Raw genomic sequence first — 27,622 nt, 5'->3', positions numbered from 1 at the left:
TTTTATTTGTTTATTTTGTAGTGCATAGGTATGCATATATCTTTTAAAAGATATGTTTATGTTGAAATAAATATATCTATACAAGTAGTTGCGGTACATCTCTCATTGTATTGGTTTGCACTCATATGGACATAATACGCAAAAATATTCGAATGCTTCAAAGCTATGTTTAAGGAATAGTTGAATGTCATTTTTGGCCAATTTTGACAGCGCTAACACAGAATAACACAAACACAGACACGCACACACACCACAGCATAACTACCATAGACACACAGAGATACACATCAACACCAACACACACGCACACCAAAGCATTACTGCCATAAACACAGAGGTACAAACTGAAGCCCGACCAAAAAAAGGCGTGTATATTAGCTCACAATCGCAGACAAATTGGTATCTGCGTTTAACGGCCGATAAATGACAATTAAAAAAAGAGATGGAAGACGGGTTCTTCAACCATGTTATGACTTTCCTGTCAGCCATGCCTGGTTTTCCTGCAGTAACGTGAGAGCCGGCACAGTCAGTCAAACAGCAAAATTACGTTCAACGTCATGGTAGTTCAATGGTGGGCTAAGCTGTTGACAAACTTGACAGTAGGTTTATTTATGAAACAGAGTGGCAGTTTTAGCGAGTAAACAAACTACGGTCCGATCATTTCTATCATTATTAAACCAGAGGGGACACATAAATAAACGTGAGCTGAACAAGTACCTAGCATGGCTCGCTAACCAAACAAAGTTATCCAGCTTCTCTTTCAAATATGTAGTGTGAAATCCCAAAGTCGCAAGTCCTCGTTGCAGACAGTCATGTATTATTGGATGCATTCAACAGCAGCATTTACTCTAGGTCACTGTAGCAATTTACTGCATTATTTATCAAAACTTATTCTGTTGTATTATACTTTTGTTCAAAGTATCATTCAAAGTATTATTTATGACAACAAAACAAATGTGTGTGTATATATATATATATATATATACATATACATATACACACACACACACACACATCTATATATATATATATATATATATATATAGATATAGATATAAAACAATATCAGCCGATATATCATTATCAGATTTTTAAATCAATCATCAAATATCGAAATCGGTATCGGTTTGAGAAATCCTATGGCGGTCAGGCTCTAGTACAAATGCTAACACACACACACTCTAATACTAACACAAACCATAACACACACACACACACACACACCATAACACACTTGCACACACTAACACTAACATACACACAGGTACAGACACAAACCCACGCATATTAATCCAGGACTAAAAGTCTCTCTGCGACCATGTCTAATGAAATGACACACAATGAAACAGACTGGGCTTCACACAGTCTCAGTGTCTGAGATCCCTGCTAAATTGTGGTATTCTCTGTTCCCGAAACATCAATGCCTGCTGTGACAGAGTTTCTCACTCCACATTCAGTCCAGAAAGGATCAGTGCACCGGAAACAGATGATGTTTGGCACAGAAAGCTATCCAACTCCAGCGTCAGTCAGTGTGAATGGACAGTAATCTGCTTAGGCCCACCTGTTATTCCCTCTGTAAGAACAGCTTTCTGTAGGTAGTATGTGTTGTATCTAGGGATGTCCCGATCTGATCTCACAGATCGGTATCGGGGCTGATCAAGGCATTTTTTAACTAATCAGTATCGGCTTTATTGAGCACAACCCTGAGCCCGAGCCTTTGTTTTATGTCAGCTGTCTCAAAGGTGTCGTAAACAGAGAGCATGATTTGTGGCAGGACGTGGCTAAAATGTCTGCAGTGTGGAAATGTTTTAAATTGGGAAAGGAAAGCAGTCCAACAGCCACTTATGTTTGTAATGCAAGCATTTCGCGAGGTGGTAGTAACACAGAGCTGCGTTCAGTAGGCCACTACCACTTTGATACGGCACCTAAAAAATAAACACTCAGCGGAATACAGTGAGTTCACTCAGGTAACACAGGCAAAGGCTGCTCCGAAGCAACACACACTGGAGGACAAACTTTTAAAAGGAGAGAGAAATTTCCTCGAGACAGCGACAAGGCTTTGGATGACCAGCCCATGTGGTAGTGAATACAGAGGTGCAAACTGAGGCGAACGTTCTGGACGAATGGGTTTTCTTTTAACTTTTAAATCTGAACATTTTTTAGGTCAACATCCCCCAACGACATTAATCCTGAAGACTACTAATAACAACCAAGGTATCATTTCAAAATTGAAACACCCAATGCTTTAGCTGTATGTGATGTATGTGAGTCAGCCTAAACTAACGACCACAGAGAGAAATGCAGTCGCTTAACTAACGCTAAGGATTGATAACGATAGCATACAAAAAAAGAGGCTTTCAGAAAAAGTATCAAAGTAACCGACAATTAGACAACTTAACCACTTGAATTACTGTAAGATTAAATAAAATCGAACACTTATGTATATTCTCTGGTATAACTCCCACAATATGCTTTACCCTCTCGACACTGCCTTTCAGACACTGCTCTACCGGAGCTTTGCAAGAGGGTTTACTTTGTTATTTTGTAAAATAAAAAGAGTAATTAAAAAAAAGTAAGGAACAGCTTGGCCGCAGGCAATTTTTTTCTTAATGCATTTGCTATTCAGTAGTCAAGCATATACATCAAATTGGTCTTAATAACTTTAATGTAGGCTACTTGAAATGTGCACTGTGCAACTGTATTACCTAGGAAAATACAAGTATTGGATCGGGACTGGGTATCGGCAGATACTCAATATTAAATGACTCGGATCGGGGGCAAAAAATCTTGAACGGGACATCCCTAGTTGTAACTGACTCTGCTTACAAAAGCTCTGTTCTATGTATCAACAGTGAAGGAACCAACCAGCAAATAAAGGAAAACAAAGCAAAGCTTAGTCACATCGATTCCACGAGCAGTTCCCCTGAATGACTGTTTTTATTTTTTCTTTGATTCTGAACATAAAATAGAGAATTCTGTTCAAAGTGACAGCCCTGAGTGACTGAAGGCTCGTCTGTTGGGTGGAGCTGTGAGTGTGTATCAGAGCAGTTTAGCTCATCTGGACGGAGTACAGAAGTCTTTCAGCTTTAGATCATTCATCAAAGCCCCTGTCAGAGGGACAGGACCAACATAAGAGTCCGAAAACAGCAACAATCATCTTCACACACACACACACACAGAGAGAGAGAGAGAGAGAGTTTGTGAGTGGTGTGTGTGTATGTATCTGGTGTTATGTGATAAAAGCTGTCCAGAGCAGCCCCTGAGTAAACTGTTTAGGTTGAAGGACCTGAACACAGTTCAGAGTCAAAATAATGAGATACTTCTTTCCATGCATATCCATAGTAACTTCCTCACTGTCTGTGTGTGTGTGTGGACACAGAACTCCATCAGTCTTCTGTATATGAATATTCTATTGTGTCATACTCTTAGCACACTGCCCCCCTCAAACACACACACACACACACACACACACAGTGTTTATGTGAACAAAAACAGAGAGCACTGATTGTCAGGGAAGACAAAGAAGACTAATTCACAGAGCCTTCATTGTCAGGCATGGCGGAGTTCTCCGGAGACAAAAGACACATATTTCTGCTGCCTCGTCAAAGCTCTTATCCAGTTCTCCCAGTTCAGACAGTAACGCACTGAGTCTGAGTACTAACACACATCACACTGCAGAACCCATCTCAGTTTGGACTGATCTGATCTGGGACTACTCTGATCTCCTTCATTTCAGCCTTTAACTATTGGACTCTTTTAGACCTCGCTGTTGTCTCGCTCATACACACACACACACACACACGCGCACACACACACACACACACACACACACACAGATATAGACACACACACACAAACACCAGACATCTCACGGCCTTTGGCAGACTGTGCTCTAACTAACCTGATATTCTGCTGAAATCTGTTACTTGTAAGAAATTGCACTTACACTTTCTTTCCCTCTCAGCAGTGTTTACTCTGGATAAGAGTGTCTGAGAAACAAGTGTATGCAAATATGAGCAGACTACAAAGTGAAACGTCAACCAGACACAGCTTTCAAACCAGGGACTTTATCACATACTGAAGAGGTGGCGTATTTTAAAGGAAGGCAGAGGGAGCTGTGAGGCATTTTCGCTCTGGGGAGAAGAGGAGATTTTGGATTCCTGAGTGTGTTCTCTCTGCCTTTTTCCCCACTTAAGATCCACGCTGTGAATCATGGAGAAGGAATGAATGGAAGAGCAGTCAGTCAGCTCTCATTACTACTGTCATTTCCACAGCGCCAGCCAAATCCAGCCGGCTCTTACGCAACACGGGAAACACACTGGATTCTGCAAATATGGGCATCTCTGCATGATCCTCTCAGGCAGATGAATGTCACTCCTGTACCCCAGGCTACGTTTACAATTATTTGAAAACAATAATGTATACAGGCAGCAAACCACACCACCTCATCTCATTTAGGATCTTATCACAGTCTGTGGAGCAAACCACTGCTTCTCTGGATGCTTCCACTCAGGCTTAGAGCCATACTGCATTTAACACAGTGGAGAACAGGCTTAGACCCATACAGAGCTTAACACAGGGGAGAATGTTTATGAATGTATGTAAGGCACCAGGAGAAAACCTTTCTATAACTATACTGCTGTAACTGTCCCCACTCTCCTTAAAAGGACAGATGGTCAAATAAAGATTGTGTAACTCTAATTACCCTCATTGTAGTTTATCTTAATACGAAATTTAGTGTGTACCCAGAGATATTACACACACACCCCACTCAGATACACACAAACCTTCTAAAACGCACATGTGTGCACGTGCATGCGCACACTTACTCCAGGTCCCCCATAGAGTAACCACCACATTAGCTATGTTACAGTGACAGAGGTCAAGGTCCTTCACCATACGCACACTGCACTCTGGAGGTGTATACAGATATAAACAGGTGTGGTTGCGTCTGTGTCCGCTCAGAGGAGAACACACATACTGCTTACCTGCCCTCTGCCCTCCCCCTGATGTGGCGATGCGAGGGGCCATGCTGATCACTGACGCTGTAGACGGCTGTGACGCTGAGGATGATGATGATGACGAAGACTGGGTGGCGACCGTGCGTCCCTCCTTGATCTCGATGGTGAGGAAGGTCTTCATGTTGGACTGGGGGTTGTCCTGGGGGTCCTGAGTGCCTGAGATGTCTTTATCTCGGAAGGTTCCGGTCTCCTCTGAGCTGCCGCACTCAGGCCCGACTTCTTCAGTGCCATTCTTCTGCCCGCCCACGGCCGTCTGCGATTGGCTAGAGACAGGCTGAGGTTGAGCGGCCACGCCTCCGGAAAGATTGCTGCCTTTCTGTGAGGGGACTGATTCAGAGCGGGAAGAGAGATGTGAGGAGAAGACGTGGGGTTTGCGCTCTGTCTCAGAGATGGCAGAGGAGGCTCCAGCTCTGACACTCCTCTGTGCACCCCTCCTCTGAAGAGCTCCACACACAGGCTCAGGGGCAGTGAACTTTCGCACCCGGTCACGAACCGAACCCGCACGGCCAAAAGGCTCAGAGACTGTTTTACTGTTTATGAGATCTGTAAAGACAGACAGACATACAGACACACACAGAGTTTATTTGATAGAGAAGGACCAAAGATAAAATCAGCCCTGCTCACACACTTACCGCATGCTCCCCCTCTCTTAATCTCACACACACACACACACACACACACACACACACACACACACACACAGAGTAAACAGACAAGTTCAGTGAAAATCTGTCAACCTCTCTCCAACAGGACAAAAAGCATCAGTATGGTATGCCAATCATACACCCAGAAAAAAAAACACTCCCTGTGTCTGTGAGTGTGTGTGTGTGTGGGGTCTGTGAGTGTGTGTGAGTGCATGTATGAGACAGAAATGAGAGAGAAGAGGGGAAAAACAAAGAGAACAGAGAGCAGAGAGGAGAGACGAAGACAGAAAAGACAGCCACAGAGAGAGAGGGTACTTTCACATCTCCTTCCTTATTGAGGCAAAAAATGTGCACGCGTTGCCCCACGACAGAGAAGAGTTTACACAGGACACGGTGACAAGACCCAGGACACACACACACAATTCTAACTACAAATTAACACTAGAAGAGACACATGTTCAGTGAGCAGTGAGTTAATTTATACACAATAAGAGTTTCGAGAGACTGATGAGTTTGGCACTGGGCTTCCTCCATCTCAGTGTATAACAAACATTAGGATCAGCTGTTCCACGTTCCTCTACATGGTTTTAACCCTGAATCTCTCAGTGGTTCTGCTGGATTAGCTGTTAATGTCAGAAAGTGACGTTAAATCTGCCAGTGAGGCATGCTACATTAGCCCTATACGGTCACAGTCTAGACTCATGTAACTGACACACGGACATAACAGCTCATTATACAGTGAACATACAAGAACATCTGTGTGTGTGTGTGTGTGTGTGTGTGTGTGCGCATGTGTCCTGGGCTGAAATTATTTTTCAAAGTTAACGTGTGTCTCATCACTACTGGACTATCACTTGTCAAGAGCAGGATCTGAATACTTATACAACGCCTATGTCTACAGCACTCACTATGAAGCCCAATGCAAGAGTAATACTACACAATATTCATATGAGTGTGTGAGTGAGTGTGTGCATATGTGTGTGTATATACATCGATGAGCCAAAACAGTATGTCCACCTGCCAACTGTGCTGTTGGTCCTCCGTGTGCCGCCAAAACAGCACCGACTCACAAAAGCGTGGACTCTACAAGACCCCTGAGGGTGTCCTGTGGTATCTGGCACCAAAACATTAGCAGCAGATCCTTCAAGTCCTGTTCATGGCAATGGTGTTCCCTGATGGCAGTGGATAATGCGCCCTGCCACACTGCGTACGTTGTTCGGGAATGGTTTGAGGAACATGATGAAGTGTTCAGGTGTTGCCCTGGCCCCCAAGTTCTCCAGATCTCAATCCGACTGAGCATCTGTGGGATGTCCTGGACCAACAAGTCCAATCCACGGTGGCTCCACCGCACAACTTGGAAGTCTTGAAGGATCTGCTGCTAATGTTTTGGTGCCAGATACCATGCTTTTGTTAAGTCCATGCCTCAGCGGGTTGGCACTGTTTTGGCGGCACATGGAGGACCAACAGCATGTTAGGCAGGAGGTCGTAATGTTTTGGCTCATTGGTGTATACGTGTGTGTGTGTGTATATGTGTGTGTGTGTGTGTGTATACGTGTGTCAGGGTTTTTGCTAGGATTTTTTCTTGTTGGTCCAGTGTCCGGAAAGAATTTATTTAACCAGACAAATTTGAAACGTACCAGTCACGTTTCAATAACAGTCTATGTTACAACTGCCAAAATAATGTACACCTAGTTTGATGAAAGAATGACAACAACCTCAAATCAGTCTGGCTATTTAATGAGCAGTAACAGTTAAGCAAGGAACAGTAACGACTGAGCATAACCTCAGCATTAGCTGCTAAAATGTAGGCTGTTATGTAACCTGTAACATCTGTAGCCTGTTTAAAAAAAAAGGTAACACCAGGTAACCAGGTAACATTTTATCTCCTCCTTTTTCTCACTGCAGCAAAGTCCTCTGCTGCCGACTTGAAATCAAATGTGTCCAATGTGTCCTCGCAGCTTGTGTATAAGGGTCGTCGTTACTCTCTCCTCCTACAGACGACTTTGCAGGGGCAGCCTTAATTATAGCTACATTTTGTATGAGCATTATTACTGGACATTTTGACCAGCAAGTCTTTAGCATTTTTTTTTAATCAATTTTATCAGGCAAATACCAGTAATTACCAGCTAATGGGAACCCTGGTGTGTGCGTATACGTGTGTGTGAGTGTGTGTATATGTGTGTGTGTGAGTGTGTGTGTAAGTAATGCATACCTGCGTCCTTGCCGTTGCTGAGAGATGAGAGCGGGGTTTTGTTTCCTGGGGCCTCCTGGAGAAAACAAATCAAAATGATTTATTTTATTTGAATTACTTGCACCCCTCTCCAGTTTGTTTGGAGTCAGTCTCCCGGTGTCCCAGTGGCATGGCAGTGAGGTCAGGAAGACACAGACGACATGTGAAAACTCTCACTCATTTCTCAACACTGCTAGCTGATGTTGTCTAGAAAAGTAACGTGATATATAAAGAGTGATACACATTTCACCCCTTGGACTAAGCAGGTGCCGCACCTGCAGAACTCACTGCTGAGTGACTGGGGAGAGGGACACTGACACCCACCCAAAAACACAGCCAGTCATGTTCCCGTGGTAACTCTGCCATTGTGTGCAATACAACTGGAAATCAAATAGTGAGTCAGAAACACACAGAGAGACAGCCATCCAGACAGAGAGAAAGCCGCACATGCAGAAAGATAACTGTGCACGCAGAGAGAGACAGCTGTCCAGACAGAGAGACTGTAGCTGGGTGCACCAATCTGGATCAGCCCAGTTTTCTGATGGTGTTTCAAGAACATAATAAATTAACACTCATGTAATCACTGACTGCATGGCTGTAAGACAGATCTGACAACCATGAGCTTGTTTAATAAACAGATTAAATTTTGATTCAACTAAATTAAATTCTGTTTCAGTGAGCAGGCATCTGCAGCGCTGTGCATGGCTGTGAGAGAGTTACTGTCTCTAAAGTAGGCAGACCAAGACCAGTTGTATGATGAAATAGCACCTCCTTGTGGGGGCAAGAGCATATTTCCCTCACTCTGCAGCTGAATCCTACCTTCACTTCTGAAACACAGGTCTGGGGCCTGGTACCAGGTCCATTCGATCCATTCCCTGGGCCGGTGCTGCTGGAGCTCTGGGCTTTCCTGGACAGCACCAATCCATCCAACCCGTCCCCAGTGACCTCCACAGCGGACGACTCCTCCAGAGGTTTGGGCTGAACCTGCTCACTAATGTCAGCCTCTGAATCGGTGCTGGATGGAGATCTGCTGGGTCTCTGGTCTTGGTCCCAATCACAGGACGGTGCCTGACTCATGTATGAAGATCCAGAGTCTGCGGTGGGCCCCGGCTGGGACTGGGAGCTGCGGCTGCGGTCAGAAGCGTCAGAGTCCAAATGCATCCGAGCGGGAGAGCTGAGACTGTGTTCTGATGCGCTGGAATCCAAACGCTGCCGATGAACGAGGCTTAGACTATGTTCTGAGCAGCTGGAGTCAGATCGCATCTGCTGGGAAGAGTCTAGACTCTGGCTGGAATCTTTGGAGTTGGACCGTTCGCGGTAAGCGGGAGTAACGTCCGCATCGGGAGGGCCAGAGTCTATTTGATGACGGACTGAGAGAGGGCAGGAAACTTTTTCGCTGACCAGTGGGTCTAAAACCAGTACCATACTGGAGTCAGAGCCTAGGGCACACACAGGAGAGAGACAGAGGAGATTTACTCAGATTATCTTTCACAGTTAAACACTCTCAAACACATTACTGGGCTCATTCAGATGTGGCGTTGACACACTGCAGGATAACGGGAATTTGCGGGTCCAGTTTTGTGATCTACAATACCCACATGTACTCAGTGATAACAGATGAAACTGCATAGAGAGTTTAAAGGGAACATTGTGCTGTCTAACTAGTCTAATAAATGTCATGGGTGGAAGAATTCCTTCAGTACAGGGGATGTGTGTAAAGCTGTTGGCAGGTTACTTTTCCAGTTTTACTGATAACGGGGCCATCCATGGTACGTACTATGGACTGTGTTATCAGTGTAAACTTCAAAACCAGTGCTCACAAACCAAACAGACAATACTGGGTTAACATTTTACCTGAATCACACAGACACACTGATATTTCACACAGACATTCACATTTCACATGCTCGTTCTCTGTCTTTCTCTCCCTTACACAAATACGCACACATGGAGAGAAACAGTGGGGCAGAGAGAGAAAGAGGGGGAGAGAGAGAAAGAGAGGAAATGAATGGCTTCCACAGCCTGAGGAATGTTGGAGTAACACTGGGCTGAAGCAGAGACTGCTGGGTAAAGGCATGAGGGTGGGGTGGAGGCAGACATTTCCTCCCCGCGTGCCTGTTTATGTGTATGTGTGTGTGTGTGTGTGTGTGTGTGAGAAAGACAGAGAAGTAGGACAGGACAGGGGAAGAGGAAAGAGGCGTCGAGGTATAGGGTGGATCCAGAGGTCCAAAGTCACTGTTCCTCGATTTTCTTCTAAGTCAAACTCTAGTGGAGCACTAAATCACACAACCCAATTAGTCACTAAATCACACAGCCAAATAAGTCTTGAGGTGACCCTGAGATGACAGCGTTGAGATAATACCTTGACAGGGATATCCATATTCACACATAAATGCTACTCAGCAGTTGTCTGGTGCAAAAATTAACACATGAATGCAGCCAAAGAAGGGAAATCAGAGTTCGAGGAGTTTCAGTAATCAGACACATAAATTGTCACAATGTGGATAGCCATTTCTTTGTTCTAAGAAGTCCCTCTGGCTTCTTTGTGCACTTTCACATATTGGGAAAACATTTATGCTACATTTAGCCATTCTCCAACCCTGATGAGTAGGGAAATTATTGCATTCTTAAGTCATAAAATTTGGGAACAAATTCCTGATGTTTTGGGACTGCTGGGTACCCTCACTCCCTGATTCTTTCTCCATCTGCTCAGGAAACCATCCTCTGTTTTCACCATTCTCTGATCACACAAACAGCACATTCTGTCCTCTCTCAGGAGCATAGAGCGTCTCAAATAGCTTTCTCGCCTTTCAAAAAGATTTACCAGGTTTTCTAAACCTCACTCTCCACTGTAGCTCTGTTTGTTTAAAGATTCAAGAACAGACTTTTACTAACTAGAAAAATACACATTCTTGGTTGCTGGTGTTGGAGAATGATAATTTCTCTAAGATAAAATGCTCAAATTAAGTATCTGTATCTAAAATATGCTTCTTTAAGTATTTTAAACGTGATGGAATCGCTGTAGCCCGATATGACTGACAGAAGTATTTGGTGGATAAAGGCTGAGTTTCATTTGGAAAATTGAGAGTACAGTTTTAATCTATGTCTATGCAGGGGTTGAGTTCTCAGGTCGTCTAAAAATGAAAATTCTTGTTCAAAATACCAAATGTTTGGGGCATTTTTGAGTCACTGGTCCTGATAATCAATATAAATTATGAGTGACAAAACACAGTTTATCAGCTCTTTATTATTATTTTATTTTCGCTGTCACCTTGAAGGTGCTAAATATTACAAGTTTGCATCGTGTTTCCCCCAATTTATATTTCAGTTGGAAAAAAAGAGACTGAGTGTACACTGCCTTTGATTTTATTTTTGAATATCGGGTTTAAGTCGTCTCTTGCACTTAATCGTTCCTCAGTGTGAACCATTCAGACTGTTTTAGAAAAGGAATGTGATATTCTGTCACAGCTCACAGCTCTTGTACATACCTGTGATAGGTGTAAAATCACAGTTAGCTCCTGTACATACCTGTGATAGGTGTAAAATCACAGTTAGCTGCTGTATATACTAGTGGTAAGTATAAAATCAAATTAGGCTTAAACACTCAGAAGACCGTGAGGCCAGACACAAACTACAATAGCTGCTTTTATTTGCACATTTCTGAACGTTGACATAAGTCTATAAATAAATGTCCTTAGGAGTAAACCATGGCCCTGTCTTTCTTTCCTTCTTGAGAAGACAGACTATTCAGCTCCTGAGGGTGAAAAGTTTCTTGACCCTTGCTACAGGTTTTTGTCTGGAACTGTCCAGTTTAGGGATTGTGTGCTGTTAGGAACTGAGACTGTGTTCAGGATAAAAGCTTTCTGTTCAGTACTGAACACTGTATCAGCTGGTACACACAGTGTAATGTTACTGAATGAGGGCTGTGCAGAGACGCTGCTGTAAATTTACCTACATTACTCATCATTCATTTTTCCTTTAGAGACTCCAAGGAAGCTTCAAGGCTCTGTCAATCAAAAACTTCAAATCATCGTTTTACAGGAAATTAAAACGTTTCAAGAACTCACATTTCCCTGCAAACATTATGTGCCAAGTAAAGCTTCTTCTAGTTTATTTATAACCCCCAGTGATCACCAGGCCTGGAATAACATTTAGTCTTGTGCTTTCTGTCCATTTCATTAATGTATACTGAGTGACTGCTTCAGGCTAGAGCTCTTTACAGACCATGTAAATCTCTCTTCCACCACATTATTCATCTATTCAGTTTGTAAATGTGAGTTACCTCTCCACGTGTTACAGCCGCTAACTAGCTGATTGTGCAGAGGCTTAAATCCTTAACCTCTTAACACAGATATCTCATTCACAATTTCACCTGAATCACATGAAACTGATTGATCTTAACCTCATAAGACACAAACACACACTTCAATCATAATTTCTGCAGAAAAAAGACTGATTCAACTGTTCTCTGGACACTGGCCACACATTTTAAAGATATTTTAAGACAAATTTGGTTGTAGTTATTTGATACATGACAAAGAAACAGATGGAGAAGGCAGAGAAATAGATTTAAAAAGTCCTGAAGCTTCACTTGTTCCTGTTACAGGTTTTGCGAGCCCCTCACTGAAGAACAAATGACATTAATTGAACAGATGTGACTCTGATAAACCAAAGAGTGTTCGTATCACGCAGCACAGACAAGCCTGTGTCCTCTCCCTGGTCCCCACACAACCTTCATCACATTAACATTCACGCTCTTCACAACAAGATAAATACACTTAAGACCAGTGTAAGTGATGAGGTAGATCTCACTGTTTGGAGACTCAAAACCCAAAACATACAAACAAGGGTCATGCAGCCTCATCAGCGAAAGCTGAGCTATAGATAGATCACCCCATGGCTGAGAAGCCAATGCACCAAGTGAGCAAGTCAAGTTCCTAGAGCAGGAATGAATTCCGATGGTATTGTGGTGTTTTTGTGTTGGCTGTTGTGTGGAGTGCCATGGGAATGGCACTCTGTGTGTTGTGTAAGCAGGCATTAAGGGGAAAAACCTCACTAACTTTAAGACTGTTATTTCTGCCTCTCTTCACAAACACGAGGGGTTCAGGGTGGGGATTGTTCGTCCTGTGTGTTAACATTTACTGGTTCTGAACACGTGGGAATCTCACTGTCCATTTTCCTCTAAAACCCTGTTTGGACATGCCACTGGAGTCATGTTAACAGCCTTGCCCGCTCTGTGTGTGTGCGCGTGTGCCATATACACATGGTGTGTATCAGACTGCACCAATTAGGTGAGAGAACAAACTCTGTTTTACTTTTCATTGCCATTAATTCCATTTCCTCTGGGACGGCGACAAACTCCCTCAGCCCCGACCACAGCCCCCAAATATACACAAGCCCTCCCTGTCCTGGCCCCAAACATCCTGTTTCTTTGTGTGTGTGTGTGTGTGTGTGTGTGTGGTGTGTGAGCCGAGATCAGTGGAAAAAAAACAATGGCCTAGTCACTCTGTTCACCTCTCTCTCTCTCCCCTTCTCTCTGTCAGCTGTGCAGTCACTCGACCAAATGACTGGGTTTAAAAAGCTGAGTACAGGCCCAGGAACCACTAATTTTAGGGCCACAAAAAACAAAATGTTACCTTAACAGACTGAGACTAAATATAGGTCATGAGGAGTTTTTTGGGGGATGACAGTGCGAGACACAGCATTTTCTTTTCTTCCAGGTCAGAAACGGATAGAAATCTGGGCCATGGAGCAGTAATGACTGAGAAACGGAAGAGTACAGTTAGATTCTCACTCCTTATAGAGCGTGCTGTTAGAGCTGTTTTTTTTTTTTTTCGGTGTCAGCCTGGTCTATTTTGAGAATGTACTGTGCCTTCACATCCTGACAATTTCCACATTTCTTTTCATCGGCACTAATCCAACTAAAACAAAGCTGGGAGCTTCACAAGATTCCATTTACACTTAACACTTCTCCAGCTTTCAGATCACCCCATCCGTAACCAAATTACCCAATCTGGAGAGTGAATAATCTGACAAATCATTCTCATTCTCTCTCTCGACTGGACAAGAAAAAAAAAAAAGGAGAGCGAGATGATTGCACAAACCCATGTGCTCAGTCTTTTCACATCTACAATATAAAGGAAGAGATAATTAAACAGACACCCTGTCCTTTTGGAAGGTGGTGCTGGTGAAGTCTAGAGGTATTCAGGGCTCATCCAGTCGTGACAGTCCTTAGCCTGGATGTTCCCTCATTCTCTACACTGACTCTGACCACGGCCTGACCCCAGAGCAGAACACACTCCACTCTGCTGGCCAGGGATAAAGGAAGGAAATTGGATGGAGGAGGGCTATTTTCAGTGAAGGAGTGGTGCATCAGCCTACTGAGGATTAGTGGTTGTTATCATAGCTTTATTGGTTGCCACTCCTTGCTGAAATTGCTGAGACCAGAGCAAATATCACCTAATGAACATGGCAAATAAAAGACTGAAACCAACAGCTCACTCAACCCACACCCACACACACACACACACACACACACACACACACACACCCCATCACCACGTACTGCCAGTGGTAAATGTATCTGTGTTTATTTCTGTTTGTGTGAGTGTGTGTATGAATCTAGGCATGCAAGTTGACAGTGTGTGTGTGTGTGTACTTCTGTATGGGTACAGAGGGAGCATTGTAACAGATGTAACATTCACACCCAAGTGAGAGTCTTTTAGGGTAACGGAAATAATGTAAAACTGCGTAGGTACGTGTAGACGTTTGTTTGGAAATTTCAGGTCTTAGAATTCAAAGCCGACAAGACAACACAGACAGGTAAGCAGTTCTTGGGTTTCCATGTTTGTACTTTTTGTTTGTTTGTTTTAAAGGTACTGATGGTGTGATGCAGGACAGAAGCTTTTTGTAGCTTCTCCAGGTGGCTGTTACACTGAAGCATGAAGGATGAGCAGAGGGTGTTTGTTCTTAGTGAGTCTGAGAGAGTGAGAGAGACTACCATGCTCAGATGACTGATATTACTGATTGATATGCTGAATATGTATTGACTAATATGACATATGACAACAGAACGAGGCATATCTGCACTGCCTTTGGTGTCTTACGTGAACTAGTGTATGTTGTGCATGTATGTCTGTGCTGACCAGACGGTTACGTTAGCAGAACTGTGCTAAAATGAAGTCACATGTGCCCAAACACTTTGGTCAGCAAGTCGATCACAAGGCTCTTGAGCAAAGTTTGATTCACAAAATTTTAATTAACTTAAGTGGTCAGACTTCAAATTTACATATGCAAACACACTCTCAGTCAGGTAAAACACCAACAAGCCAATCATCTCTCATTTCACAGCTGTTTTTTTTTTTATGCAGTCACATTCCTCCCTTTCCAATTTTGCCTTGTCCATTATAGAGTCTTTTCAGGCTGTAAGTGATGTCTGACTCACCTTTATCTGCATGTGCACTAACCAGTGACTGATCTCAAACAGTGGTAAGAGGTAATTACCATTAAACCATCGCTATTTACTCTAACTACCTGTGCATTCCATCAGCCGGTATACAGTCTGTGCTGTTTAAACAAACACTTCTTTACCCTTTGTTATGTCTCAGTCATTCTGGTGTATTAATGGCAGACCACATTTTTAACGTTGTCAAGCAGACTGTTCTTCATTCATATTTACTCACTTATGTCCAAACACAGCAGAATCAAAACACTTTACACTCCAGGAGAAACTTTTTCTGTGTTGACAATGGATTAAAAGCAAAAATTAAAGGGCTATAAAAACTGAGAAAAGTTAGTTTTCTATCAAAATGCACGTACTGTTTTTCATGCCAGTGCCAATTTCACAGAGACACAGTGTTTTTTCTCCTTGTGGGTGCAGAGGAGAGCGTTAGTTTGCAGGGACACGTGTCAGAGACGGAGGCACTGAGTGGAGCTCAGTGCTCAGGCCCTACAGCTGCTCAGGGTGTTGGGAAAGCATTCTCACTCAAGGGAACATGAGCAACACATCTCCACTGTAATATTTAACCAACCACCTGCCGAGATATGGGCTTTTATTTAACCAGGGTATGACTGAACCCATAACCCCAAAGCTAAACCCTCCTCCCTCTCACCAAAGATCCTAAACAAAGTCTCACAGACGTCTTGTTTCACTTGTGGAGATGCAGATGGGCTGCAGGTTCAGAGCTTGCGTTAAGGAAACATTGAAGAAGAAGTGTGTAAAAGACTTACTGTGTTTGTGCAGCTCTCTGCTGGTCTTTTTGCTGTTCAGATTGACCTGATCTCTCTCGCCCACGCCCTGCGTCTCAATGACCTACGAGCAAAACCGAAAAAAAGAAAAGACAAAAAAAAAAAAAACAGAGAGAAAGATGTACAATAAACTGCCTTTCAATGGACTGCACAGAGGAAAAAAAAACAAATAATTAGGTGTATTCAGCAAAGGTTAGTAAAGAAAAGAAATCATTAAATGATTAAGTCTATTCAGCACAGGTGAGTTACGAAAAAAAAAAATCATTTGAGGGTTGAGTCTGTTCAGAACAGGTAAGAGCGGAGCCATTCCCCTGTGCCTCACGTCTCCATGTGAAATGTTCCGGAAACATTTGCTAACACTGTCCCGCCTCACAAATAAGATCAACCAACTGTTTCACTGATTTAAAAGCTTTGGTCAGACCTGTAGCTTTCCCACCCTGTTCTCCACTATTCATCAATCAACAGCGATGACAAGATTAAGATTAGCCACATACACACCAAATTTTATCAGGAACTTTAAACAAACCGGAGGCTGTTGGAACATGCCTGAATCCTTTCTAATGAATATTACAGGTGGCTTCTATTCCATAACTAAAAAAGAAAAAGATCACGAGAAACGTAACCCTATGTCCTTAACCAAAAGACAAAAGTTTAATGTGTATGGGGCTCTTGGATTTTGACAAGTTCAGAGTCATTTACAGAGTTATCGTGTAAGTACTCAAAATGAGTCAATTCAAAATGATAAATAAATTTGATGATTGTAACTTCAGATGTACAGTGTGTATGTGAAATCATCTGTAAAGCTCAGACCAGCAGGGAAAGAAAAGAAAAATCCTATGGAAAATACAGAAAAACTCCTCTCTGCCATGTGTTCTCAGAAACTGTCACACAACACTTATGGAGACAAATAGGAATAAGATGTTAAATTTCTCAGCCGCTCCAGTATCAATGTGACCGTGTTGTCATTGTGACCACGGCATGTGGGCGACCGTGGCGTTTGTGTGACCTAAGCATGTGTGACCTTGGTGTCAGTGTGACCATGGCGTGTGTGCGACGGTGCTGTATGTTGTGAGATAGAGAAGGCAGAGATGAAGGGTGCTATAGCCTGGGTCAGAGTAGTGGTGGGGGTCTGTGGTTTATGGTAAGTTTGAGTTTATTCAGAGGGAGGTGCAGCTGTCTGGTTGCTTCACTCCATGTGAGCAGATATTCCAGAATATTCAAACACCTTCTGAGTGTATTTTTCTCTCCTCTTAGCTAAAAATGTCTCAGGTCAGAGTTCGTGGAGGAGTAATGTGTTAATGTGAGAGTCTTACCATCACAATATAGGACAGCAAATTGATGAAATCAAGCCTTGATTACACAAGTGAATGGACCAAGAAACCAGCCAATGTAAGTGAAGGAAGAACAACAGAGTAAGAATCTTTGAATAAGAAGTGAGGAAAGCATTTGGAAGAGGTATTCTGTTTGTTTGTGTGTGTGTGTGTGTGTGTGTGTGTTGTCCTTGGCTGCCAACCCAAACAAATCAAATGCTTCTGTGGCACAATCAACAGCAAACAATCAGTAATCAGCTCAGTAGCTTCAACCTGCCAACACAAGCCAGCTGCGCGTGTGTGTGTGTATATGCGTGTGTGTGTGCGTGCGTGCGTGCGTGCGTGTGCGAGAGAGAGAGGACAGGGCTGAATAATCACCCTTAGTGAACAGACGAGGTGATGAATGACTCCCACATTCACACAAACAGATAAAAACATCATTACATTTGAACTGTAAACACACTAACACATGGCACTCCTTATTCTGAGCTATGAGAGAGAGAGAGAGAGAGAGACAGAGGGTGAAAGAGAAGGAGAAAGAAAGAGAAGAGAGAGAGTGAGACAGACCTTAGGGTCATTTTCATAGGCCCACACTATGATTACAGCCTGCTCAGTCGGCCTTGGCCAGATGAACTTAGCCGAACCCCTGTCTCAGCCAGACTCTGTTTTTTTTCCTCTGTCTTTGTGTGTGTGTGTGTGTGGGTGTTTGAGTGTCTGTAATTTGGCTTTTGTTTGTTTGTCAGTTCAAACCAATCTTTGTCTGCGGAGTATCACCGCAGAAAGGTGTGGATTAAATACACTGTTCTGAACCATGGAATGCCTCTTTCCTTCACACATGCGCACACACACACACACACACACACATCTGCTTAATGCAGATGCAAGTCCTGCTACCAAAGATCTCATCTAGCATTTCTGGCCCAGATTTATATCACAGAGCCTGTGAGTTTGAGCTGGTGCATGATGGTGTGTGTGTGTGTGTGTGTGTGTGTGTGTGTGTAGTCAGCTTTTCCCTTGTGTCATTTTCCGTGAGCACACGGCCAATCTGGTGAACCACATACTCTCAGTCCATTACCAGTCACATAGTGTAGCCAAGCTGTCATTTTACACACACAATCAAAAACACACACATGCACGCATGCTCGCGCACACACACGCAAACCCTACAGTGCACAGTATTCAGTCAAAACAGATGATGATTCATCTACATCAATCCAAATCTCTTCTCTCTCTCTCTCTCTCTCTCTCTCTGTCTCCCTCTCTCTCTGGGGCCATGTTTGTGTTTTTGTATTCTCCATCTCTACCTGAGATCTGAGGAATTCTGTAACAATGACTGAGGGAAAACTAATCTGATTAGGCACTTCAGAGGGTTTCTCCGTATCACATAATCTGCCACTGCTACTCGCACAAACACCCAGGAGATCACACAGCCAGAGAGAGTACTCTGTCCCACACACACACACACAGAACGTATGAAAAGCCAGATGTTAATAAGAAGGTGGAGGGAGAGAAAAGTAGAGTGAGGGAGAAGAGAGAGCAGTGTTCAGACTGTAATCCATCAGGTAAGAGTACAGAGAAGAGACCCAGCATGTCCATTACAGAGAGTAAGAGAAGAAAAGTTATTTACCGTTCTCCCTGACGACACAGTCAGTCTCTCTCTCCCCCTCTCTCTCTTTCTTCTAGCATGCGTCTCTCTGTCAACCTCCGTGCCCTCACACACACACACACACACACACACACTCACACCACACCACACCACATATATACCACAGCTAGCCACGCCTCCATTTCCCCTCCCTCCCATTCCGTCTCCCTCTCTCTCTCTCTCTGTGTGTCTGACTCTATGCCTTCTCTCTCTCTCTGTGTGTCTGACTCTATGCCTTCTCTCTCTCTCGCTGTGTCTGCCTCTATCCCTTGTCTCTCACTGTGTCTGCCTCTGTGCCTTCTCTCTCTCTCTGTCTGACTCTATGCCCTCTCTCTCTCTGTCTGACTCTATGCCCTCTCTCTCTCTCCGTGTGTCTGACTCAATGCCTTCTCTCTCTCTCTGTGTCTGAGTCGATGCCTTCTCTCTCTCTCTCTGTGTGTGTCTGACTCCATACCCTCTCTCTCTCTCCGTGTGTCTGAGTCGATGCCTTCTCTCTCTCTCTCTCTCTGTCTGACTTGATGCCTTCTCTCTCTCTCTGTGTCTGATTATGCCTTCTCTCTCTCTCTCTCTCTCTCCGTGTGTCTGACTCTATGCCTTCTCTCTCTGTGTCACTGATACATTTTACAGGTAGACCGAGTCTGAGTGACATGCCACGATTCTCTCTCTGACTTTTGTCTTATCACCAGACAGCTAAATGACTGATTCCATTCTCACCTTCAGGCTCAAGCCACCACACACACTTACTGAGCACAAAGCTGGACATATGAGAAAAGCTCATTGGGTAAGCAAACAAATAAACCAGACCCAGACAAACGTGAGCAAAGAGCTGGACTGTGAAAGTGTGCTGGGTGCAGCAGAGATGACAGGCTGGAGTGGCTGTGTCGACAGCTGAACCAGTGACTTTATCAGAGAGGATGTGGAGTAGACCTGACCCCATTCCTGCTTCCTGACAGGAACTCCGACTCCGATGACGCCACAGACACACAGGTCAACGCACGCCACATGGTGACAAACGGCAGGAAATGACGTATGTCAATCAAATATCTACACAAGTGTCAGTCCAGGTTCTGCTGTGACGTGTGAAGAAGTAAAGTCTTCAGCAAGTGAAAACGTGGCTGACACAAACACCATTCATTCTCAGTTTCTACTCACTGTTTTGAGTTGAAACTCAGGCATGTGTAAAGGTGGCTCCAATAGGCCATAGACTCCACTCCCTTTTTATATGGACTGTAAAGGAATGCGTGTGTTTGAACAGAAGTGTTATTACTGAAATGACATCATCAGGTCAAATCTGACAGGTGTCAATGTTATTCAAACACAATGTTCATGTGCCATTTACAGACATCCTGATAGACTGGGTCTGTGCTTTTCACTGTTTATTGTTCCAAAAAAATTACAGATCTCTGCCTGTCTCCCTTCAACTAAACATGTGCTGCTCATCCCACACAGAGAGGCTCAGGCTGTTTTATCACAGACAGCTGATTCTGACTCAGATCTGACTGGTCCACTAGGTATCTTATCCATTGCTTACCTTCTGACAGTACTGATCTGGGATCAGCTGTGGCACAGACCTGAGCGTGTTGTTCTGTTAAAACACCATAGAGACACATCCAGGGTGAAGCTGTCATAACACACAGGGTTCTGATTTGATCCACAGGACCATCTATTTTCTCCTTTTGATCCACTTCAAAAGAGTAGCTTACCATCACATTATACATCCAGTATTCACAACAAAGGAGCTGACTGAAAAACAATCGCAACTCATAATCAGAAATCCACACAAATGAAAAAACGAAACGTATAAAGGCGAATGGTACAAGTCGATACCGGACAAGTGGCCTGGGAGAGTTAGTGTACAGGTCAGACCCGTCTGTCAGTACAATTAGCCTAGGCAATGGCCTAGAACAGGGTTCCTATGCATTTTCCTTTTCAAAATTCCATACTTCTCCAGACTCAAATTTCCAGACTTCTCAGTAGATTTTTCAGGCCATATCTGACATCAAGGTACAAAAAGCTAGATGTTTATTATGTAAATAAATGGTTTTAAAATCCAATTGTTAACATATATGTTACATTCTGACTGTGTATGCTATTACTGTATGTTACCAAATAATTGCCATCAAATCAATTAACACCAAACCCAGACAAGTTCAATGCACAGCATTTTATTCAAGCTGCAATGCTAAAGCAGTGCAATGTTATTCAGTTTTCATCCTGTAAATTTAAATAACTGTATACCAGGGGGTATGAGACACCAATTTACCCCCAAATGTTCGGAGAGAGGACCAGGGAGGCGCCCTGAGCTCCATAGCCTGGTACAGTAAATAAGAGAAAAAGTCATGTTTTAGGTTACCAGGGGACTGGAGGCTGAAATTTAGATTTTTCCATTTACTGCTCCATGGCAGGGGCTATGAGAGACCAAGTTACCCCCAAGAGATGAGGGAGAAGCCCAGGGAGCTCCCCTGAGCTCCAGAGCCTGAAATGTTGACTTTCAGTAATTTGGATTAACAGGGGGCCAGAGTAATTTGTCTAATACCTCTTTTCCACCAGGACAGCGCCTGTGCTGAGCATGTTCTGCCTTGGTGCCTTTTGAGAACTTGTCTGCATTTTGACAGGTTTGAGAAGCGAATGTTATGTAAGTGAAAGTTGGGGTAATTTCCATGGGGAAAAAGTCATGGCAGACAGAATGCATCTGCTATGCTTGCTTTTTGTAAATTAATTTTTATGCTAGGCTTCCACACAGCGAAACACCTCCAGACAGTGAATTTTGCTCCCAGAGTGAAAAATGGTAGGGCGAAATTCCCAAAAAAAGCAAGCCTGTCCATTTGCCCTGACCAGAGCTGCTGAGAGAGTTTTTTCTACCGCGCTGGCCCCGACTACGTTCATGTAAACAACAACCCATGATGTAGATTGCATGATGCTGATGTAGACAGGAACGGTTGCCTATACGTCTTTTAATTATACACATGCTTTCATCATACATGTAGCCTTTATCCTCCGCCAGCTTGGTCAGACTTTTGTTACTCCCAGATCTCTAGAGAATGTCATGTACCAAACACATCACACACTGAACTGATTGGTTCTCACTTGCATAGCCACTGACAGTGGTTCCAACTTTTGGACAAGCAATTTTGAGGAGCCGTCTTTTTCGGGTGGAAACGTGTGGAACCAGTTCTAGATTAGGCCACAGAACTGGAACCACATCGGTGGAAAAGGGCTATAAAGTCCCTTTTGCTGGGCTTTTGGCTGTGCTGTCTGTCTGCTCCAAATGCCATGAAAAACACTCTGCTTGTATGATCAATTTATTTTTAGAAATTCTGAATTTTATATTTTCGAAAACAGAAAGGGCAACAGTCTGGAAACACAAATATTTTTCCATACTCTCTTTTCTTTTTTCCATACTTATCTAGACCTGGAAATTACTAAAATCAAATTCCATCCTTTTCCATACTGCGTAGGAGCCCTGCTAGAACTCAGTCGATGGATTTTGGGCACATTTTGGGTTTGAACTCAATAACAAGGGGGAACCAGCTAATCTAGAAGAGACAATAGGCCTATGTCTCATTTGCGGTAAAAAGGTATCAGTGAAGTAAGCTAACACAACAAATTTTAAATGGCATCTGAGAACAACGCATCCTCCTAGTATGCTGGACTCAGCCCATCAAGTGAGACCACTTCGGCAGGGTTAAGCGCCGGCCAAAGACAGTTGGGAGTCGCAGAAGGTTTTGCGAAACTTACAAAATACAACCGTGACGGCAACAAGTGGCAAGCGCTCAAATAAATGAACAATTAAACACAGGCGTTTGGCTGCGGTATTACCGCAAACTGCAAGGTGGCATTCTTTGAATACCATGGTAAGGAAATTTCTATACCGTTGCAGCACTATGTATCACACACAGAGTCAATTCCTGCTGCAGAAAAGCAACATTGTTGTCATCCTTCACACACTACACTCATTCTGTGACTGTATCACACACACACACACACACACACACACACACACACTACACTCACTCTGTGACTGTATCACACACACACACACACTACACTTACTCTATGACTGCATCACACACACACACACACACACACACTACACTCACTCTATGACTGCATCACACACACTCTATGACTGACACACACACTCTATGACACACTCTACACTCACTCTATGACTGGTCAGGATAAAAGAAAAAAACACCAGTCACTGGACTTCATCAGCAGCTCCATCTCATCCATTAATGGGTACAAACAAGGTCAGAGGGTAATACTGTGGGTTCCCAAAGCTGCTGCTGAAATGTGATTGGCTCTCATGTGATTTTTCAAGAGTACCAGGCACGGGGCTAGCATGGTTTCAATAGGGACATTAACATCCCATTAGGCTGAGCTGAACAAGATGCCTCTACATGACCTGGTGACTGTAGGTGACCTGAAGTTGGAGCGTAAAGGGCAGAGGTGAAATGATGAGTGCTTCTCTAAGGAACCACAGTGATCTTCAGTGATCTCCACAGATTACACATTCAAATCTCACTCAGACAAAAAAAAAAAAAAAAGGCAAAGGAGGAAACAGCCAGAGCAGGGCAGACAAAGGAGAAATAAAGACAGAGAAATACAGACAGAGACTGACGGAGAGAAATACAGACAGAGACTGACGGAGAGAAATACAGACAGAGACTGACACAGACAAATTTGGCTGAGTTCTCAGTTCCCATAAATGCTTTAATTACCTGACTGTGACAGCTGGACGACAGAGTCACACAAGAACAACTGATAATCACATGTAGGAGAAAACAGACAGTCACTGGGTTAACAGAGACAGAGACACATGCCTTCATTACAGTCTCTCTCACTCACAAACACACACACACACACACACACACACATTCTCACACAAAAACAGAGTGCCAACCAAAGACAGAAGAGGAAAGACATGTGTCCAGTGAAACAGTGACGGAAAGAGAGACAGGCAGTCAGGTAGACAAACAGCTAAACTGTCCTCATATCACTGGGTCTGACCCACAGTAAAGCAGTAAATGAAACCCTGGGGCCGTGTGTGTGTGTGTGTATGAGATGCAGGGGCAGAGTGTGTGTGTGTGTGTGTGTGTGTGTGTGATGAGACGCAGGGACAGTATGTGTATGAGACGCAGGGGCAGAGTGTGTGTGTGTGTGTATGGGAGAGATACGCAGGGTTATGGCAGGAGTGTTCTGAGATAAACCACCTCCCTGTGGTGAGGCCCTTTGCAGCCAGCTCTCCTCTTCACAATGAGGGAAGAGAAAATGAAGGCAGGACGAAAGAAGAGTGAGGAGAAGAGAGGAGAAACGCATTTTTGGCATTCTTCACATTACAGTTTCCACAGAGGCCTGGGTTTGGGTGGTGAACATGTGGGTGTGTGGTGTCTTAAACCGAAAATGTTTGTTTTGTTTGTCTCTGTTTATAACCACTATGTGTGTGTGCATGTGAGCCAGTGTGTGTGTGTGTGTGTGTGTGTGTGTGTGTGTGTGTGTGTCAGGGTTGTCCAGTTGCATAAATACAATAATCAGAGCAGTCATTTGGGGTACTGAGGAGCACAGACACCAGCTCTTGATTGGTTGAGAGAAGCTCTTGACTGGTTAAGAGGTTATTTTGGCTCTTCAACAATGCAGGAAAAACCTGAATCTCCATTGTTTGTGTGTTAACCAGTCAAAACGCCTACAGACCAGGCTTCTGCCCTGCATTCATATGGGTTAGTTTGTGAGGACAGTCTGAAAAAGCCAGGCTACAGAATGATACTTCTGTAGATCTGACAAAACGTCCAGTCAAAAGGTTAGATTCTCTCACAGCAGGTTCTGCATTAATTCTGTCAAGTGTTTTATCTGTCATATTTATCTACTGAAGCAGTCACTTTTCTCCTCCTTTTCGTCATCTTTCCAACACTCACCTCTGAGTGTAGGCTGTTGAATGGGTCTTGGCAGAGCTCCCTCTGCTGGCCACTGCCCTTAATTTTCTCAAGTGCTCCTGTTAAAGACACAACAATTCTCACAGGTTAACATATCACATTCACTCTTTCTCTCACACATACGCTAAAGAGCATCCTAAATATCACATACAGTATACATAGAGTCCAACATGCAGCGATGCTCTCTCACCCTGGATTTCCTGGTCTCGTAGGCGGCGAATGGCGGCTCTGATCAGCTTCCTCTCCTCATATTCACTGGACGCTCGCAACTGCACACAGACAGACAGTATGTCAAAACACGCACACACATGCATGCGTGTGTGTGTCTGTGTGTGTCCTAGCTGTTCTGGCTGTTAAATTTACCATTCCAGTCAGCTCTTCAATGCTGTGGACATTCTGAATCTTCCCAGAGAGCAGGTCCAGAGAGCCAGCTAAATCAGACCTGGAACAACACACACACATTTATGCATACACACACACACACACACACACACACACACACACACACAGACACACACACACACAGACACAGACACAGACACACAGTGAGTGCTAATTGCAGTAGCAGGACATGTGTGAGAGGAGTTATGGTTGTGACAGGCTCTCCTGCTCTCCCCACTGCTCCATAGAGCGTTTGTCTCCTCCAGGCTGCTAAACTCATTGATGGAAAATATGACAGAGTCAGGGAGAGGTGCAGCGTGTGCACCTGTGTGACCAAATGCGGAATGTTAGTGTGTATGCACTTGACTGAGCAAGTGTGTGTATATTTTCAAATGACAGTACAGAAAAAGAGTGTGTGTGTTACCTGTGCTGGTTTTCTTTGTCGTCCTGTCTGTGTTGCTGTGTGGCTCTGAATCGCTTACTGGCCAACGCTGCCTCCATCACCTCGATTTCGCGTCGTCTCAAATCCCGAATGGCTGAGCGAATCAGTCGCCTCTCGTCCATGTCCACTGTTCCCTCCAGCTAATGAGAGAGAAAGGTCAGGAAGAGAAAAAACGGATTCAAAAACAGAGCCACTGAGTTTTCCACATGATGAGCTGAGTTTGGAGTTGCTTGAGTGCTTTAACTAGATTAGAGTTCTCAGCCAAACTCTTCAGTCAGAGTCAGATTTACTGTTTCATGTCTTCAGTCTGACAGCCTGAGGAGCAATCAGTCCTGTGAATTCCTCTCTCCCCTCTAACACTACGACACCTGGAATCTGTACAAACAAAAATGTGCCCAAAATTTGCCCATAAAAAATCAAACAAACAAAAAAAGAAAAACAAAAACATTTGTAACATTTGCCCACTTGGCAGTACACAACAAACCACATTTTTACAGGTTGCTCTGCCAGGCTGACAGTGTGGTAGAACACTGGCAGTGTGTGCCAATGTGAGGAAGGGCCAGTCTGAGAGGGAAATGAAACCGGTTCTTCACAGACTCACTGTCAAGATTTCAAAGCTTCCCATCATATATGTCTTCTAGAACCCAACCGATATGGGATTTTTCAGACTGATACCGATTTCCATATTTGATGATTTAAAAATCCGATAAAGACATGTTGGCAGATATTCTTTTTTCCCCCCAGAAACACACAACATAACAAATGTTAGGGAAAATCTTTGTTTATGTGTAGTTATGTAAGAGTCCTCACCAAGATAACATGACAGAATTCAGTTTAAAAATAAACTTGTTTTATTGTCATAAGTACTTTGAACAAAGGTGCAACAAAATATATTAAAGTTTTGATAAATAATGCTTTAAACTGCAACAGTGAGCTAGAGTAAATGCTGCTGTTGAATGCATCTAATACTAAATGACTGTAAATATGTCATATCAAAGACTTGCAACTTAGGGATTTCACACTACACGTTTGAAAGAGAAGCCAGATAACTTCGTTTGGCTACCAAGCCATGTTAGATCCTTGTTCAGCTCACGTTTATTTACGAGCCCCCTCTGGTTTAATGATTTCCAATGCACCGACTAACTACAGACAGGCGAGTCGCAGATATGTTGACCACTTCTTCATTTAGGCAGAATAAGTTAAACGCTGCAGTTTAATCGCGTATTAACGTTAGTGGTCTTCCACTGATAAACATGGCATTAGCTTGCTTTGTTGCAAACCTAATTTAGCAATGGACAGCATTATAAGCTGCTGTAAGTAATGTTGCCAGAGAAAATTTTTTGAAGAGAAGAGGGAGAAATGACAGGACCGTAGTTTGTTTACTCACTAGAACTACCATGCTGTTTCATAAATAAAACTACGATCAAGTTTGTCCACAGCTTAGTCCACACCACTCAACTACCGTGACATTAAACGTGATTTTGCTGTTTGACTGACTGCACCGGCTTTCACGTTACTGCAGCGAAACCAGGCATGGCTGACATGAATGTCATAACACGGTTGAAGGATCCATCTTCAGTCTATTTTTAATTGTCATTTACAGGCCGTTATAAACACCGATATTGATTTATCTGCAATTAGCCCATATCGGCCAATAATATCAGCATGACAATTTATCAGTCGGGCTCTAATGTCTTCATTCTTCATTACAGAGAGAGAACTCGGCATCCAAATACATATCCCTCCACATCTGTGAGACAGTTAACTTC

General features: G+C 43.5%; 1 protein-coding gene across 1 annotated transcript in view; it reads right to left on the bottom strand.

Annotated features, from left to right (window-relative positions):
* Positions 1-27,622, bottom strand: part of smtnb (smoothelin b) — a 61,213-nt gene that overhangs the window by 18,432 nt on the left and 15,159 nt on the right. The window contains exons 2-11 of the mRNA XM_030794351.1: positions 25,836-25,993; positions 25,394-25,472; positions 25,221-25,299; positions 25,013-25,089; positions 20,629-20,682; positions 19,080-19,163; positions 16,125-16,206; positions 8,715-9,334; positions 7,878-7,932; positions 4,989-5,564 (exon numbers count right to left, since the gene is read on the bottom strand). Coding sequence (XP_030650211.1) covers positions 4,989-5,564; positions 7,878-7,932; positions 8,715-9,334; positions 16,125-16,206; positions 19,080-19,163; positions 20,629-20,682; positions 25,013-25,089; positions 25,221-25,299; positions 25,394-25,472; positions 25,836-25,993 — 1,864 coding nt within the window. The remainder of the gene's footprint in view (positions 1-4,988; positions 5,565-7,877; positions 7,933-8,714; positions 9,335-16,124; positions 16,207-19,079; positions 19,164-20,628; positions 20,683-25,012; positions 25,090-25,220; positions 25,300-25,393; positions 25,473-25,835; positions 25,994-27,622) is intronic.

This window comes from Chanos chanos, chromosome 1 (genome assembly GCF_902362185.1).
Source record: "Chanos chanos chromosome 1, fChaCha1.1, whole genome shotgun sequence".
Taxonomy (NCBI): Eukaryota; Metazoa; Chordata; class Actinopteri; order Gonorynchiformes; family Chanidae; genus Chanos; species Chanos chanos.
The sequence above is the reverse complement of the archived record's forward strand: the minus strand, read 5'-3'. Positions and strand labels throughout refer to the sequence as shown.